This window comes from Parambassis ranga, chromosome 2 (genome assembly GCF_900634625.1).
Source record: "Parambassis ranga chromosome 2, fParRan2.1, whole genome shotgun sequence".
In the NCBI taxonomy this organism is placed as follows: domain Eukaryota; kingdom Metazoa; phylum Chordata; class Actinopteri; family Ambassidae; genus Parambassis; species Parambassis ranga.
This window is the reverse complement of record NC_041023.1, coordinates 23,004,726-23,022,456: the sequence shown is the minus strand read 5'-3', so window position 1 is coordinate 23,022,456 and position 17,731 is coordinate 23,004,726. Positions and strand designations below refer to the sequence as shown.

The following is a 17,731-nucleotide window of genomic DNA, read 5'->3' as shown; positions in this document are numbered from 1 at the left end:
GCGTCATTTTTTCTGCAAATATCGTACAGGATGTTTGATTGCAGAAGAATAATAATAAAAATGATTGATGAATTCAGTTTTCTTTCACCTTATTACATATTTATTACATATATTCTTTGCAACACAGTTGAAAGGAAAGATGTTTTTATTGGCATACATTTACCACAAAAAGAATTGATTTTATTATACCAGTGAGTGGGACTACTAGTGTTTTTAGGGGGGGTGACATAAATACAGAGTCCAGGCTTGAATTTAATAGTACAGTATAATTTGAATTTGTCATTTAAATATCAGAGCCATCAAACTTAACATTCATTTCTTGATTTGATTCTTGCAATAATAACTGTTTTGAGCAGCAGTAATTACACAAACAACCGAAAACTGAACAGAATCTTTACATTAGCTCTTAATTAGCACATCTGACTCAGAAAGATGACCCCTGTCCTTTAACAACAACATCAAACCCTTCCTCCGCCTCCACGTCACCTTTACCCCATAATCCCTCTCTGGTGTGTCCATCACTAAAGTGGCAGGTGGTTGATTAGATGGTGGCGTACATGGTGGCTGGGCCAGTAGCAAATGTACAGAGGAGGTTGAGGGACAACTGCTCCCTTCGTCTATTGCTTTTGGAGTGTCCACATCAGGTGGTGGACCAACACTGCTGACCTCCAATTCATTGGAGACAGGTGTTGAAGCACCAGCATCTTTTGGAATTGAGGCTGTCACTTGATCAGATTGACCAAAACATTTCCTGTGGGATGCAGCAGGATCAGTTTTGGCATTTGTTTTCCTGATTGGGGCCAACTGCCTCTTGGGTGTGTCACGGTATTGTCCACTTGAAACTGTCTTTTTGTTTCGGCCTGATCCCTGTGGCTGATTAGCTGCATCAGTGCGCTGTGTAGCTTTCTTTGTGTGTGTACTCTTTGGTACTCTTGACCCCGTCTGAAACGTTAAAGAAGGAAATTTGCAAACGCTGCTTTTTCTGGTCAGCTGACTGCAACCATCAAGGATGCTTGTGGTAGACTGGCATTTTCTCCTCCCTCGTCTCACTGGAGGTAAGGTAACTGAGCTGTCAAACTGTGGGCTCACCTGAAATATCAGAATCACAATCATTACAGCATTAATAACGTCAGTAACGATAAAGTCAGTAAAAATAAATACACAGCTTACCCAGGAATTGAGTGACGAGCTGTTGTGTGCTTTTGTTTCTGTGAAAAAATCTCTTGGGTTGAGTGCTGCTCGGACTTCAGGCACATTTTGTAGTTTGGCGCCACACACAGGTTGCTCCTGGAATAGCAGAGGAGGCTTTCCTGTCTTTGTAACTTTGCGGGGCATTAATGGAAAGCATTCCTGAACATCTGCTGAAGAGAAAAAAGATAATAATCCTGTGGAAAAATGTCTCAATTTATTGCTCCAAGTCAGATTTCACCACCCAGCTGTATACATTCGAATGTTTTCATTCGTAGCTCCTTTCCCCTAAACTTTACGTACCTAAATGTGATTCTTCGTGGTAACCAAATCCATTTTAACATATGATTAATATTTAATTCAATGATGATTCCGTTCAAGTCGTCTTATTCTAACGTTCTCTTAATTTTTTTTTCTTGCTTGTACTTCCCGGGGTTTACGCCATTGTTTTTTTTTTCTTCTTCTTCTTTTGTTTTGCCAGCGCATTGCCGCCGCCTATCGTACCGGAAGTTTGATCTTTTGTCAAGCTTCTATTGGCGCATTGCTATACCACGTGATCAAAGTGACGTAAAAGGAAGTACCCACACCACAGCGCCAAAATTCAAAAACGTCTGGTTCGCACGGCATGTAAATAACACTAAATAAAAGGCAGTGGATGAAACTTCACGGATTCTGCGTTTAAAAGACAGACTATGAACCGAGTGTATCAACGTGTAGTCGGAGTCCAGTGACGCGAAATCGCCTGAAACACTGTAACAATATGAAGGTCTGGTTGTATTTAGTTTTGCTATTTTGTTAGCTACCTAGTTCGCTAGCCACTCCTAGCTAACTTAGCTTAGCGCACTGCCACCGTTAACAGACACTGACAGAAAGTCGTATTGTTAGCTCGGCGGATCTAGAACTAATCTGTGTTTAATAAAATGTTTCAACTAGTCATCATGTGCAGTTTTACATAAAGTTTCGTTGATATAGTAAATTAGTTGTTTGATACGTGGCTGTTATTGTACTTTTGTCAACTATTTTTATTCTATGATGCATGTTTTGTCATCGTCAACCGCTGACGAGAAACTAGCTAACGACTGTGGTTCTAGAAGACACAGGTCTCTAGGCAACATTGCTAACCGATAAAAAAATACCCGTTGTTGAGCTTAAAACTGACACCAGTGTGTGCGTAATTTCGTAGGAAGATATTTAGCTCATCCTAACAAATGTGCAGGGTGTTCTGAGTAGCATATGATCAGTGGTTTGATTATAGACTAACAATCGTAACTTGGCACCAGCTCCAGCACAATTGTTTTACCAGGTGGCTTAACGTTAACCTACCGGTACTCCAGGTTTGTACGGTTTATTGGGAAGCTACATGCTAGGTAGTGACAATGCTAGGTATTTTTTAAATGTTAAACAACAATGTTTAAACTTTCTTTTCTGTCTTCTGCAGAATAACAGTGAATTACAAGGGGTATTTAAATGATTTGACGATGAGACGGAGCCCAAGGAGACCCCTGATCCTCAAAAGAAGAAAACTGCCTTTTCAGCAAAATGAACCTCCAGCAGCTGTGCCACACAGGCAGGATTCAGCACCAGGCTTCAAAGAAGCGGCAAAACCAGCATCCAGTCAGTGCCTCCCCACTGGGGTCCGTATTATGGACCACCCTTCCATGTCTGACACTCAGGTGGTTGTCATTCCTAAAACGGCAAACATTCAAACTGTCATCGGGGCCCTAAACGCTAAAGGCAAAGAGTGTGGCACCCATGGCCCGAACAAGTTCATCCTTCTGAGCGGAAATGGCAGCTGGGAGGGTGAGGCTTTCTGTCCGCCTGCAGCTGAAGGTGTTTCTACAAGGACAACAGGTGAAGAGTCCATGAAAACAGAATCCAGACACGGCTCCCCAGATGCAAAACCTCTTACTGGAATCAAGCCACGTATGCAAATAAGATTTCATACTACTTTTGTTTCATTATAACATCAGATTTTCTTTATTTATGTAACAATACTTTTACTTTTCTTTGCCAGTGAATAAGGATGGCCCTTTAGATGACAGCCTCACCAATATTCAGTGGCTGGGCCGCATGAGCACATGTGCTTTGGAACCAGTTTCTGACAAGCATCTGTCCAACAAGGAGAACCAGGATCTGACTTCACAGAATATTCAGGTCAGCAGCTCCCTCTTGTAAATTTGCATGCAGACACTCATACCAGATGTCAGACATGTCACAACATGTCCCCAGAACAACAATTTAACTTTGGTAACACGGTATAACTTCTAACAACTGCCACAGCATTCACATTGGAAGATGTTCTGATGCTGCAATGAATCAATCATTTTTGTGCAGGTTCTGGACACACACAATGAGGATGGATCTGTTCAGCATCTAACGGCAGAAAGGCCACCGTACTCCTACATGGCCATGATCCAGTTTGCCATTAACAGCAGAAAAAGCAGGAGGATGACACTGAAAGAGATTTACACATGGATCGAGGAACACTTTCCGTATTACAGAGAGGTGGCCAAACCAGGATGGAAGGTACTTTTTCTACTGCAGCAGACGTCAGTTTAAAATGTCGGAGCGATCATCTTATGCTCATTTTTTTTGTTTGCAGAATTCCGTCCGCCATAACCTCTCTCTGCACGACATGTTTGTGCGAGAGACATCACCGGATGATAAAATTTCTCTCTGGACGATCCGGCCTGAAGCAAATCGATGCCTCACTCTTGATCAAGTGTACAAGGTGAGCACATCTGGCTTTCACTATTTTACATCCCTTTATATGTGAAGAGGAAAAAGGTCTTTGAATGAGGGGAAAAAATAAAAAGAATGTTGTGAACATGTTTTGTTTACATTTTAGCTTTGATATGCCATGTTTTGGTGCTTTCAAGATGTATTTTGGATTTATTTCATTCTTGTTGTTTTTCCCTTCTACTTTCACATATGTAGCCTGGCTGTGACCCAATGACCGCACCAGTACCTGCACCAATGGTTTTATTTCCCAACCAAGTAAGACTGATTTACACTTCTCTTAGGGTTTTAGGAAGTGTCTTCATCTTGCAGGCAGGCAACAGAAAGCAAATGTTTCATAGCTTCATTTATCTGTTTTGTCATCAGACTCCTTTGGGACCCAAAAGGTGTAGCTCTTCAGGTGGAGGTCTAAATGTAAAGGCTTATGTTTTTGTTGCAGGCGGAGCAGGAGAGGCTGAGAATGTACTGACAGGCTAGTCTGCCTTGTTTATCAATGAATATGTAGACTTGTAGAAATAAGGTTTTTCTTTTCCTTCTTAAAGTAGGGACAGACAAATGAATAGGACTTCATGAAGTGTCCAAGGCTCTTCATTTGAAGAATTGTGGTATTTTGACCAAATTAAGAATGATCTTTTTTTTATAGCAATCGAGGATGCTGCCTGATGCAAGAAGAACACCAACAGGCTCTGGTGAGTTCAGACAGTCAGTAGAAGCCTTTATTTTGAAACTTAGTCAGTCTTTTTTCCCTGATCTGATTTGTTATCTCCCAATGTTCAGGAAGAAGAATGAAACCTCTTCTCCCTCGCACTGATTCCTACCTGGTTCCCATCCAGCTCCCTGTTGTCTCTTCCATCTATCTGCCACCCTCGTCTGCACAGTTTCCCCCCGCTTGCTCCCAGCAGAGGCGGAACACTTCATCAAGAGGGGTCAAGAGAGTCCGCATAGCTCCCAAGGTAAAGACTTTTGCCACTCATAACAGATTTATGGGCTACATTTGCCATGCCAACAGTTCCAAATTCATGTTTAAATGTCTGACAGGTGACACAAAGTGCAGCCATATCTCCTCATAAAGACATTAAGGTGCAGGTGAAGGAGGAGCCAATCTGTGTTCCCATCAAATGTGAGACGCCCAAAGCCCCTCCAAGCAGACAAGCCCGCAGCTCTCGACGCAAACAGCGCTTGGTTCACTCTGTGCATGAGGAGCCTGTTCTCCTCTGTCTTGAGAACACTTTCTTTGACTCTGGCGTCGCCTCTGATGTTTCAACATTCCAGCACACCAGAGATACTGAGCTGGAAGAGTACGTGCAAGACAGTCCCGACCGTGAGTTCTCCTTCAAGACCCCCATAAAAAGTAGCAGCCAGTTAACCTCCTCCACACCCAGCAAGCCCCCTTCTAACGCCATGCCCGAGCCCTGGAAGGTGACCCCCGTGGGCAAAGGGAGCCAAAACTTTCTGGACTTCAGCCCTATTCGCACACCAGGTGGTCCGACAGTCACCCCGCGACACGACTACACCACCTTCAGCTTGAGCACCCCCTTTAAAGACTGGCCTCTGTTTAACTCCCCCAGAGAGCCGATCAACACTGCTCCCTCTAGAGGGGCCACCCCAACAGAGTCACCCAGCGAGGGCGTCCAAGGCAGCTGCTCCAGGGAGCTGCTGCAGGCGTGCGCTGCCACACCGGCTAACCGCTCCATCACAGAGGGCCTTGTCCTGGACACCATGAATGACAGCCTGAGCAAAATACTGGTGGACATAAGCTTCTCCTGTCTGGATGATGAAGACGTGGGCATGGCCAACATCAGCTGGTCAGAGTTCCTTCCTCAGCTGAAGTAACCTGGGGGATCATAACGTTTTATGACATGGCAGTGTCATCTGTTTTTAAAACACTACAGGTGAGAAATGTCACACTGAAACAGGAAAGCAGATGCAAATGAAAGGAACACCTGACACCATGGCTCGGTTTTAGATTAGTGTTTTGCAAGTTAGCCTTGCAGATATTTGGGGCACTTTTAGTACTTTTCTCTCCCTTTAAAAAGCCACAAATCCCCGTACGGGCAAAGTTCCAGCACAAAAGTATGGGAAGCCCTCAAGATGATATGTATTATCTTATCTTAAATATACCAAAGCTGGACGCTTTCACTTGAAGCTGAAAGTCAAATACAACACAGTAGATTCAGCCTTCTGCTCAGCTGCCACAGAACCTTTTTTGTAGCCTGTAGCAAAGGTAGTTAAGCCTCCTCTTTCCTTTCCTTTGCATCTTGCTTTGCTTCCTTTGGGTTGTTTCTATCTGCCATGTGAAAGTAAAACAACTAGGACACTTTCATTTCCGGAGTCAAATGAATGAGCTGCTCACCTGTTATGCCCTCCTGTTGGATATCTTCTCTATCCTTTAATTCACTGCCTCTTCTTTCCTTTTTTATCATTTATCTTATGTGTCCTTTCTGCCTTGTTTTTTTAAAAGGACTGTATGAGAAGAGAAATATGTTTTTAAGTGTATATGAATGTTGACTTTGCACATTTTTAATATATAACTTAGCTTTTAAATTTGTGATTGATAAGAGACATTGTGTTGTCTGGGAGGCTGACTTAGACTGACAGATTGTCAGGCAGGATTTCTTGTTAGTAATAAGCAAAGACAGAGTATTACAAAATAGCACTAACAGCAGTAGGATTGTCTCTTGTGTGTTAATTTTAGAGCTGTCTTCACTTTGTAAATCGTCATAGTAATCAATCGCAGAGGGACGTTTTAGGGAAGAAATATCGAATACTTTGCGTCTGGCATGGAACACTTATGACCAATAGGTGGAAGGTATTTGTTTGCGGTTTTTATAGCACCATCTTTAGAGCGTATAATGGGATATGTGCTTGATTTATTTAGATGCCACAAAATGTACAGCTCTTCAGTTTTGTGTTGCATCACAGAAATGTGGTTTCCACAGCGTGCGCTTTGCTCCATTTTCTAAAGTCGGTGTTTCTAAGACTGTGCCATTTTTTACCTGTCGGTGCCTCATTCAACATGAAGGCTTTTATATAGGCGTGACTGTTAACCTGATATGTGCTGCAGTTCACAGAAAATGTTAAAAGCCTTCTTGCATGTAATGTATCTGTAAAACAACAAAGCATGACTGCTTATTTATATTTGAATAAAAACTAAAAAACCTTACAGGTGGTTTCTGATTCAAAAAGGATTTTATTTTAAAGATTTGTGTAAAAATATGACGCTTTTGAGCAGAGCTTTAGGCCAGTGGTTTGTAAAAACTAAACGTGTTATAATAATACTCATTCTTCCAGCATAGTCACACTTGTTTCAAGTATTTTATCTAAACAGGGTCTTAAAAATATTCTTGTATAAAATGAATCCTTTAAATACAAGTTGTAAAGATTGTATTCACAAAGTCTGCCAGTAGAACGTGGGACATGTTTGATTGTTCAGTAAGTCTGGACTTCCTGTTGAGCCACTTCTAGGAGGATCTGCAGCTGCTTGCTGCAGTAATCTGTGAAAATCAGAGTTAGAATTATGTAACAGCTAAAAGTCAGTCAGTCATGCAATATGGCATTTCTAGCATGTTATGGAAATGTGAATCTTTGACCCAGCCATGCCATACACACACGGGAATGAAAATAACAGATAGTGTTGTTGGCTACAGATACCCAGGTGTAAATAGCATCTGCATAAATTGAGTGACTATTGCAATGAAATGTTGACCAGTCTTTCTATGACTTACTGAAGATGTGTCTCCATCTTTTGGGCAAGCGATAGTGGTGGATGGTCAAATAGTACACCGGGACTCCTGTCAGTGTGAGGATACAGCTCCGCCCTGTGTTCCAGGGGTCAGAGTGTAGAGATAGACCCACAATGAAGAAGCAAACCACTGTGAATGTGACTGCAATGACCAGGGGCACCTTAACCAGAAGAAATAACACAGGTCGGTTCAGTGTTAGCAGTTAGCGGTTCAGCAGTTGGAGAACAACACTTTAAAAGTCAGCACAGAGCACAGCACATTATGCTAACCTTAAAGGGTCTTGGGTGATCAGGGAAGCGATAACGATGGATGAGCATCCCTAGGGTTGCCAAGGCGATGAAGAACCAGCGAGAGAAAGAGGCGAAATTGATGAGTTGGTAGATCTCTCCTTTGATTAACATTAGCACCACCAATGGATACTAGAGATGCACAAGACAAGTATTTATTACACCCAGCTGTACACTCTTAGAACAACACTTACATCCCCTCAAGGACTTGCTGAGTATAAATCTAAATCAATACCAAACGTTTAGTGATGTAATTTGGCTGGGCAAAAGCTTTTTTTTTAGTAGTGATGAACATGATTAATTCTTCTGTAAAGTTGGATATAAATTTAACATGGAGATCTGTGGGGACTGAAGCCACCCTCAAGTGGCCATTTGAGGAACTGCAGTTTTTGTGTGTTAGTTTTATTTCCTCAGCCATGTAGGTTGGTCAAGGTTAACTACACTGTTTTCATCCACAAGAGGGAGAATGGCACCACCTCTGTGTCTGTTTACCAGTAAGAGGACAGCAGGTAATGGTGTGTGTCTTCGAATATGAATCATGGAGAAGACTGGAGGCCAGTGGCCCTCCCTGGCTCCCACAAACAGCATCCGTGGCACTGCAAAGAAGCCACCGTTAAGCGCTCCGAGGCACGATAAAGCCACGAGAATAGGAATCACTGATGACAATCCCTGAAGAACGCGGTTGGCAAACGTCTGCAAAAAACACCACATCATATCAGGACATACAGCTGACAACACGTGTTTCATGGAATATCCATAAAATAAAGTGCAGCACCGACCACAGCCACCGCATCAGACAGCAGCAGCTCAGCAGGAGTCATCACGGTGTAGTACGCCACATTCACAAGCACATAAAAGATCATCACTGTCACCATGGAGCAGATTATTGCCAGTGGGATGTTTCTGGCAAGACAGGAGACACAAAGGAAGATATAAGAGGCGACTTGGGTTTCAAAAGCTGAAGGAGCTTAGAGCGGATGTCGGTGTACCTATTTGGGTTTATGACCTCTTCTGTGACAAAGTTCAGATAAAACCTGAAGAAAGAATCTGATTAAAATTGCACCAATATGCATAATATGCATGGTGATCAGTGCTTTGAATGTGTAGCACAGTTTACCATCCTCCGTAGGCATACAGGCCATTGTAGAAGGCCAGCGGCAGCCTGTCCAGTGTTAATAAGTCGACCTCAAAACCATTCTGGAAATTTTCTGTCTTTCCTGCAGAGACATGAGAGCTTGAGGCAAAACCCACGGTCTGAAAGCCCGGGAGAATAAATCCAAACATCTTCCTACCTTTCGCCAGTGCTATGATACCGGGGATGATAATGAGGACCAGAGCAAACATCTTAATGAAGGTCAAGGTGACCTGAGCACGAGACGCCATACTTACACTCCAGCAGTTCACTGCCACGACAAACGCTGCAGGAGAGAAGGAGAGACGGATATAAAAAGCTCTCCTCTCCTGCATATAGAGCAGAGGTGCAGATAATACGATGTAATGAAAGCACTCACTCACTCCGAGGATACTGACGAGTTTGATTAGCACTATGGGGGCAGCACAGGGTGCAAAAAACGGCTCCACCACGTAACGACCAAAAGCCAGGGACACATAAGAAGCCACAGCTGGCCTGGGGAGGAGAAACCGGTTTGTTAACATATTTGATTTGAGTCGAGTTCTACATTTCTAGAAACACTCACCTGATGAATAAGAACTCAACCCAGAGTCGTAAGAATGCAGGAAGGGGCCCCAGCGTCTCCAGAAGATAAGTGTAGTGACCCCCAGACTTTGTAAAGCTGGTGCCCAGCTCAGCATAGCACAAGGCACCTAAGAGACAAAAACAGTGATGGAGCTTAGTGGACTAGACTGGGGGGAAGGGGGTGATACAAAGGTCTTTACCACTGTCTCCTATGTTGTTTCCTTCTAGGATGTTGACATCCTCCAGCCACTCTAAGCCACCATGTTTTCACCATGCTCATTTCAAGCTAGTCTATTTGTTCCCTTGTGAGATGCTATTTGCACTCAGGTGTCAGTCACCAGAGTTGGAAGAGCCAATGTGGCTACTTGCACCAGGGTTGAATAGCAACCCACATGGCAGAGACAAGCACTGCAACCATGTCTGTAGCCAACAATGCTATTTGAACTTAGCCAAAAGTCTGTCCAGCACCTCCCACTAGTGTTGCTACATGTCCTAGTGGATATCCTTGAGACTGAAGCATTACATTACTGCACAAAGTCCAGTGTGGGACCTCAGATTTTATCCACATTCATTCAAAAGAGTTGAACTGCACATGCACGTAATAATCCACATGACATTCTTGGCCTAATGTGCTGTGTAAAGGAAACTATCTCTCTTACCAAAAATGGACAGGATGCCACACAGCACCCACACCAGCAGAGACAGCCCCACGCTGCCACTGTTCATAAGCACGCCCTTCGGTGCGATGAAGATCCCACTGCCCACCACCGTCCCAATGATGAAGGACACAGCAGGAAGCAGCCCTATCTCTCTCCGAAGGTGCACCACCTCCTCGTCCACCTTCTTCTTCTCATTACTTTCTTCCTTCTTTACCTCCTCCATTATCTCCTCCTGTCACAGAGTGACTGTGCTGTGGTGGGAAGAAACAACAGCGGCCACAACACGGGCCCCTTCTCCCCCTTTTCCTGCATGTTTTTCTTCCCTCATTGGCTCTCCCCCCTACCCGCCCAGCCTGAGCAGGGAACAAAGCCAGCTCTCTTTGCTAAGTAATTGCATGTGTTTAAAAAGCTCCACGCTTTGCTGCCTTGAACTGTTTGTATTGGTGCAAATGTGTGTGTACAGCTTGACAGAGGTCCCTTAGGCTCTGGGGGTAAGAGGGGGTCAGCATGTTGGAGAAGCAGCTGCATAGACTGTAGGAGGGCTGGACATCCTGTCCCCTCTGAATTTTTTAGATTCGCCCAGCTCTTTCTCAGAACAGATCAGTTCGAGGGACACCAGAAATCAGCCTGTTTATCAGACTGTTTTCATGTATTTTCTCCTGTCTGACCGCACAATGGCTGTCACCTCATCAGCAGGAGCTCTGCTTGTTAACATTCCTCCACACTGCACACTCCACACACCAAGAGGTTCCTCCGGTCAAGATCGATCAAGTGTGAGTGATTGCACTCTGCTCAGTCAAAGATACGGTTAAATGGTTATTTATGCAGCTCATGCAGCAAAATGGGAAAATACAATGCAGTAGAGACATTGTTTTATAGTGCACAACTCCAGGCCAAACACAGCTGTTGCTGCTCTGCTGTTTCTCTATTTGGCCAGCAGATGGAACCAAAGGCTTCCTAAATGTTCACTCACTTAACATGGCTGCACTTTGCGTTCTACCCAGAAGATGGCGTTCTCATCTCACACAAGAACAAAGTGCAACAGATGCTTCGTATAAAAAACTACATCCTATGACATCACTGGTTACAAACTTTGCTTCTCAGCTACAGGTTGAAGGCTCTGGGAGACCTCTTGAGCATCACACTGTGAAATCCCAGGGCAGGTCTGAGTTCAGCCTCCCTTCTCTCTATCTTTCTCTCTGGGTAAATCTGCCCCAGCAGATGAGAGCCTATCTCCCCCTGCTGTTTTCCACCTGACCTCCCCAGATCCCTGCCCAGTCAAGAGAAGACTTAACAAGCCTGAGTTCCTATCTCTCCTATAGGCTCATCTCACATGGAGCAGAATATAAAAGCAACATTTCCCAGTGGCCATTCACACAGGGGACCCTGCGGTTTTTTCCATCTAATAAATCCATTCCTGTTACACTGTAAATGTATAAAACAAGATCTTTGGGTCTCTCCGGTTTAGAATGTGATTCATTCCTCTATTTATGGATTATCACCTTAGTAAACAAAGAGAGAAAAGTCATCCTCCATAATGCCCTCCTGGCAACATCACCCTTGGCAACCAGCTGAGGTCTTTGCATGTGTGGAACGGCTTCCGGCAACTCACATCCCTGCGATTACAAGCTCTATTATTGCATAAAATCAGTGTGTGCACCTGTCCTGGGAATTAATTAACCTTCACACACAGAGGCACACATATGCCACATTACATATGTGTATATCATACACACAGCACTTATGGGACTTCACTGATGAGACAAGTGCACACACACACACATGTACACATCAGGTGTTGCTATCGTAGCAAGAGAGTTAAAATGCTGTATGGCAGAAGACAAGTCATTCATGCAGTTCATTTTTTTTGAGCTTTCATTGACTTAAGCTAACTAACCTACCAGTTAACTAGCCAGCAAAATATTAATACCCCTTTTAAAAGTGCACTGTCTTGCTAATATATTTTCAAGACGGTTTTAACACATTTCAAACAGGAGACACTGTTAGCTAGCTTGCTACTACTAGCACACTGTGCAGCTACTACTGCCACAGTGCTACTAGCGATTAGATGGTACTACATTATACAATAAAGAGTAAAAAGGGAAAATTATTGTCTAAATAACATACAAGATATGGTAAAACTAAACGCTAAAATAGCAACAGCACCAATTACTTAAGAGAATAACACAGAATATCTGTAGCTGGTCTAATTTTATGTAGTCCGAACTCATCCAATCAGCTCTTACTTCTTCTTTTCCGGGTGTACCGGAAACCTCACCGTTTACTGACTATTTGGGCTAACTTCATTTCGGTTCTGACCAATCAGCAGCGGGCTGGAGCCGGGTAAATGATTGACAGGTGTCGTTTCACGCCCCTGTGATTTACTTGTCACCAAAGAAGAAGAAGAAAAGAAGAAGAAGAACAAATGGGACAGGACCATTAGACAGGACAGACGGACAGACGCCCCGGCGTCCAGGCTATGCTCTCTTTTATCAGAACGCCAGACTTTATGACATGAACTCTTTGCCTCCCAGAAAGGCCTCCGGAGTGAGCTTCTTCTCAAATGAGGTAGGTCCCAGCTTTTAAACTGTTTAAAGGACAGCAGCCATGCTGTCTGACCTCTGTTATGTTGCTGTTCATTGTTTTATTCAGCGTCCGGTGTAGCTACATGATAGAGTTCAGATCCATCCTCATGCATGTCACCCGAGTCATTCTACCAGTGAAAATTTGCCAAACGTGTATGTGTGTGTGTGTGTGTGTGTATGTTCATGCAATATTTATATAAATATATATAGAAAGAGTGAATGAGAATGTAACTTAACTGTAAGTAGCTATTCTATGGCTACTACTGCCAGCATTAGTGATCCTAGCAACAGTTCACATCCTTCATAAAGATGCACAAAGAAGCAGTAGCTGGTAACACAACACGGCTGCATGGTAATGTATTAAAAGTCTGTTTGTGGAGTTGTTTGCACATTCTCTGCATTTGAAAAAAAAATCACTGCTGGTTGCACTGCTGTGATGTAAACAGCCTTCAAATGCAGTGAATTAAGACAGCGTCAGACGGCGGAGTATGCGCCTCACAGTTTATTTATGGCAAAAATCTATTCAAATTTGACCTTTTTTGTAGCAGAAATCTCCTGTGAAAATTGGTTGATTTTGGCTTCATTGGTGTGAAAACAGATTTACTTCCTACAAATATAAATCTGCTTTTCTCAGGAGATGTGGAGGTGTTAATTTTGTTTGTTTTTTTTAAAGAGGTGTTTGAGATTCAAAACACAGTGTTCAGAGTGTTTTTTTGTGTCTAATTCAGAATGAAAGAACATCCCCGTATTGAGAGATCCATTCATGAGAGCCAAAACTCTCTCTCGCTCTCTTTCTGCAGCTCAGGCCTGTGTGATTTACCTGAGTGGTTCAGGAGCGCTTGCAGAACTCAAGAGAGAGATGTCCCCCAGTGGTCATCCATCAATGTGATGTCCTCTTGCTCTTAAAAGGGTTGCTATTGCACTGGTTCCATGCATCATTCCTCTTAAATTCTATTGTTTTGCCTCTGTGATATTGACGCTAATAAAGCTGCTACATCTCTGCTGTGATGTCTTCCTTATAGAGAACTTTTCATTCTCTAACAATAACTGAATCATCAGTGTATATTTAGCCTTAGTTTCACCTTTGAGATCCACAGTATGCTCATGGCATTTGCCCAAAGGTCATTAATTACGCATATCTCGTGGGCTGAAATGGTTGTGTGCTAAATATTTTCACTTCATGATCTTGCTTTGCCCTATACGTTTAGGTATTAGGAAACAAGGTTTCACAGATTCACAGCAGCATTATATTATGTTTATACATACTAGCCATATATACAGTATATATGGTGTCTGGTATGGTATCATCTCTTCATTATCACTGAACTCAGTAAAAAGGCTAGCTAAATCTTCTAAAGGCCATGACTCCTTGTGACAAAATGCTGCTGTCTCAGATCAACTTGATGCTAACATGGACACCAACTGTCTTAACTCTACCTGCATTTCAGCCATAGTTACATTATCTGGGCTCTGGTTTAAATTTCATGTTGGTAATACAGGTTGGTTCCTTGTATAAAATCAAAAACCACCAAATGTAAGAACGTCATGGTCTCTAGTCCCTCACTCAGTATTGTCCTGTTAAATCAGTCTACACCACAAAGGAGCACACACAAAGTTTTATTTGATCTGGCTGATTTTATTCAGGAGCAAACAGTCTATCAAAGTACTCTGAGTCGATTTTTATGGCAGTGGTTTACAGTGCCCTGCAGTGCATCACAGCGTACATATTAATTACAGTTCTACTAAGACCCAATCAATATCTGTTGAATGAGAATTAGCTTTGATGAGTTATTCATTGTGTCATTCATACGTGGACAGTATGGCTGCCTTTAATGCTCTTATAAAAGTCAGAGGAGTGCTATGAATGATGTGAGTGTCACACAAAGCAAAGTAGTACAAGTAGTAAAAGGAAAAAAGAACATTAAAGCAAAGAAACGTGTGAATTTCTGATACAGCCGCACAGATCAGGAGGCTATAAAAACACGTCAAGGCTGTCAGAATGACTTCAAATATCTGCAGGGCAACACACATGACAAAACACTGCTGCCAGTACCATAACATTTTCAGTAAGAATGTAAATAACACTATATGCTGCTGTGAAGCGATTGTAATGACTGATGACACTGGTGCAGTATGGTGTGATTCAAAACATTTAGACAAGACAATCGCAGCTGTAGTTAATGGTGCACTGTTCACAACAAACGATTGTAGTCAAAGTGATGAATTACTATTTTAATGTAGAGCACTTTAATCGCATATTTCACTGTGATCGTTGGTTCTTCAGTGATTAATTGATGCATCCGTGCAACATAATTAATTACATCAACATGAGCATCTTTTGTATTTAAAACATTTACTACACTGCTTCATACAATGCTGAAATACTGAGTTTTAAGTCTAGTGTCTGTGGTGACGTTGCTTCTTTAAGGCATTGGCAAACTTAAATATCACCAGTAGCTTTGAAGAGTAAAATAAATAGAAACTTACACAGATCAAAGACATTTTTTGTTAACAAATGGGATCTTTTTTTAGTGTAAAACATAGATGGATGATGTAGGTTTGCCTCCACCCGTTGTACAAAAGTAGAGGGTAAATATCTCGCTTATGGGTGCTGCCATGTTAGAAAAAGATGCCATTGTGGGACCAGATTCTGCACAGTAGAGGTCAAAAGCTGAAGCTGCATCATCATGTCGAGCACATCCCTCCCTCAGGTGCCATCCACATATCATGGAGGAGGCAAGATTTTTTAACTATACTGCAGCCATCCACCAGGGGGATATCCAGATGTTTTGGGCTCATGTTTGGGGCGGTGTCATTTCAGCAACAAACATTGTGTTCTGTAGCTTTAAAGTGGCAATAAAACTTTAATTACATCATTGTGTCACTATCTATCACCAATAATGGCAACAGAATTGTGATTTTTGGCTTTGACTCGCAGTTTTTTTTTACCACAGGGGTCACCATTTTATATAGTGTAAGTTTTACTTACATTATCTGTGTGAGGTTTAGTGTGTGTAGCTTAGCTACCATGTTGTTAAAAATGTGACCGCTTCTTTGTTCATGCAGTTAAATCTGATTTTCACTTGTTAAACTCGTTGCTCATCCATTTCTTCCTCTGCAGGCTTTGTATTCCTCACACTAGCTCCACATATTGTCGGACAACTTGTGGAGAACCCTGCTAGGCCGGGGTAGCAGGGATGCAGCTGTAATGAGAGTCTGATGGGTGATCAACTGTGGCACTTTATTACCTAAAGGGGCGTGTTCGGCTCATCTCAGTGTGCTCAATCAATGTAAATCTGTCCAGCCGGAGAATTTATGTCCTACATGATGAAGTGCTTTGCTTTATGGTGCTGCATTAATTTGACGGGGAGAGCTATGATGTAGTGAATGACACCATTTTCACTCATCAGCAGGAATAATAAACGAGTCACTCAAAACACCATCATCTGTCCAGGTTATTTTTAGTGTTTTGATTGATTTGTGTGTGTTTTTTTTTGTTCACCCTCATGTTTGTTGAATTAATCTGCATTTTTATGTCAGTTCATTAGAGCCACCACACTGCTGTGCCAGTGTACTCTACTCAAGGAGAGGCTGGCTGACCGAAGGCTTTAAGCAGAAAAGCTGTTGCTAGGAGACAGCTCCTCCCTGCCCGGAGGATGTCTGGGGTGCCCATTATAAAAGTGTGAGTGTAACAATAAAATACGCTATGTGTAATATATAAACATTCTGCATTATGAATACATTATGCTTTTTTACGTGTTTAATTTTAATATGTTTTATGTTTAGATTTTGTTGCACTTTTTGGTATTTTGGCTGATGAACTTCCTGGTTTCAAATTATTTTACTTCCTGCCATCATCCATTGTGATCGGCTGCCCTGTCCTCATTATTTCCACCTGTGTCTCCTCCTTCTCCTCACCTGTTTTATTTTTTGTGTCTACTTTGTTTAGTCTTACTCCTTGGGGTTTTTTTTAGGTCTGTTTTGATTGTAAAAATGCTCACTTTCTGTTTGCTCACACTCTCTTTGTCTAACCTCCACACCACATCCTAACACATTCTCTGTGTTGCTGACTCTATTTTGTTTTTTTTTGCATGTGTTAGTATCCATATGCAATGTGTAAAGTCTCTCCAAATACATATAGTGTATGTATAGAAACACTTTATGACACTTTAACATGGGCTTCCTCTCTCAGGAGCAGGAGTTGCTGCTTTGTTATGAAGCATCCTTTCTGGAATCTCATCACATGTTAGTCTGACTTCATTGCTGTTCTTGATGTTCAGACCTGACCCTGGCATGTGTCGCTCAGGTCAAAATTGGGGTAAATTTGTGTAGTCTCATACTGCTTTAGAGAACCAAAAAACGTTATAGTCATTCACCCTGCTGGATTAAATCCAACAGAATGCATATAGGTTGTATGGGGAGAAGCAGAAGTGCAGTCATACAGTGAGCGGAGTCAGTCAAAGCAGCTGTTTCTCAGCTCTGTGGTTCACAGGTAATTAAAATGTTGTAAAGATTAGCAGATATGTTTCCTCTGTTTCCTTTACATTCTAAACCGCACATGTATTGCCCTGTGAGACACACAGCAGAGATTAAATGTCGTCTGACCACATATTGGATCGAAACAAGGCAAACGACTGATCTTTGAACATGTGCAGTGTGGTATAGATCATATTTATAAGCTCTGTATTCCCACCGCAGCCCCTTTTGATTACGTTGATGGTGACAGAGGTTGAATTATCTATTATTCTAGTCGAGGGATTGTTTATGAAATATGCTGGTGTTGCACTGGGAATTGGCTTCATAACAGAGATTAAATCACCGTCTCCGATGTTGT

The 17,731-nt window shown here is 42.4% G+C and overlaps 3 protein-coding genes across 5 annotated transcripts; 1 reads left to right on the top strand and 2 right to left on the bottom strand.

The window, feature by feature from the left end:
* Nucleotides 1–159: 159 nt before the first annotated feature.
* On the bottom strand, nt 160–1,643 carry rhno1 (RAD9-HUS1-RAD1 interacting nuclear orphan 1). 2 transcript variants are annotated; one of them, XM_028400422.1, is made up of 3 exons: nt 1,492–1,643; nt 1,171–1,361; nt 160–1,089 (listed from the first exon to the last, which is right to left on the bottom strand). In XM_028400422.1, exons 2-3 carry the CDS (start codon nt 1,333–1,335, stop codon nt 400–402), a joined length of 855 nt encoding a protein of 284 aa, XP_028256223.1. In that variant the 5' UTR covers nt 1,336–1,361; nt 1,492–1,643; the 3' UTR covers nt 160–399. The 2 variants fall into 2 exon arrangements, with proteins under 2 accessions (XP_028256223.1, XP_028256222.1); XM_028400421.1 differs by having other exon boundaries at nt 1,171–1,358.
* A 138-nt stretch (nt 1,644–1,781) lies between these two features.
* Nucleotides 1,782–6,866, top strand: foxm1 (forkhead box M1). Its single transcript, XM_028399081.1, has 9 exons — nt 1,782–1,954; nt 2,627–3,111; nt 3,203–3,342; nt 3,523–3,714; nt 3,791–3,919; nt 4,126–4,185; nt 4,571–4,616; nt 4,705–4,880; nt 4,966–6,866. The coding sequence occupies exons 2-9, from the start codon at nt 2,667–2,669 to the stop codon at nt 5,758–5,760; spliced, it is 1,983 nt and encodes a 660-aa protein (XP_028254882.1). The 5' UTR covers nt 1,782–1,954; nt 2,627–2,666; the 3' UTR covers nt 5,761–6,866.
* A 307-nt stretch (nt 6,867–7,173) lies between these two features.
* Nucleotides 7,174–10,539, bottom strand: LOC114431272 (cystine/glutamate transporter). 2 transcript variants are annotated; one of them, XM_028398862.1, is made up of 11 exons: nt 10,313–10,539; nt 9,655–9,781; nt 9,469–9,584; nt 9,250–9,375; nt 9,075–9,174; nt 8,947–8,991; nt 8,737–8,860; nt 8,450–8,650; nt 7,940–8,089; nt 7,653–7,830; nt 7,174–7,421 (listed from the first exon to the last, which is right to left on the bottom strand). In XM_028398862.1, the coding sequence occupies exons 1-11, from the start codon at nt 10,533–10,535 to the stop codon at nt 7,357–7,359; spliced, it is 1,455 nt and encodes a 484-aa protein (XP_028254663.1). In that variant the 5' UTR covers nt 10,536–10,539; the 3' UTR covers nt 7,174–7,356. The 2 variants fall into 2 exon arrangements, with proteins under 2 accessions (XP_028254663.1, XP_028254657.1); XM_028398856.1 differs by having other exon boundaries at nt 9,075–9,375.
* Nucleotides 10,540–17,731: the final 7,192 nt, after the last annotated feature.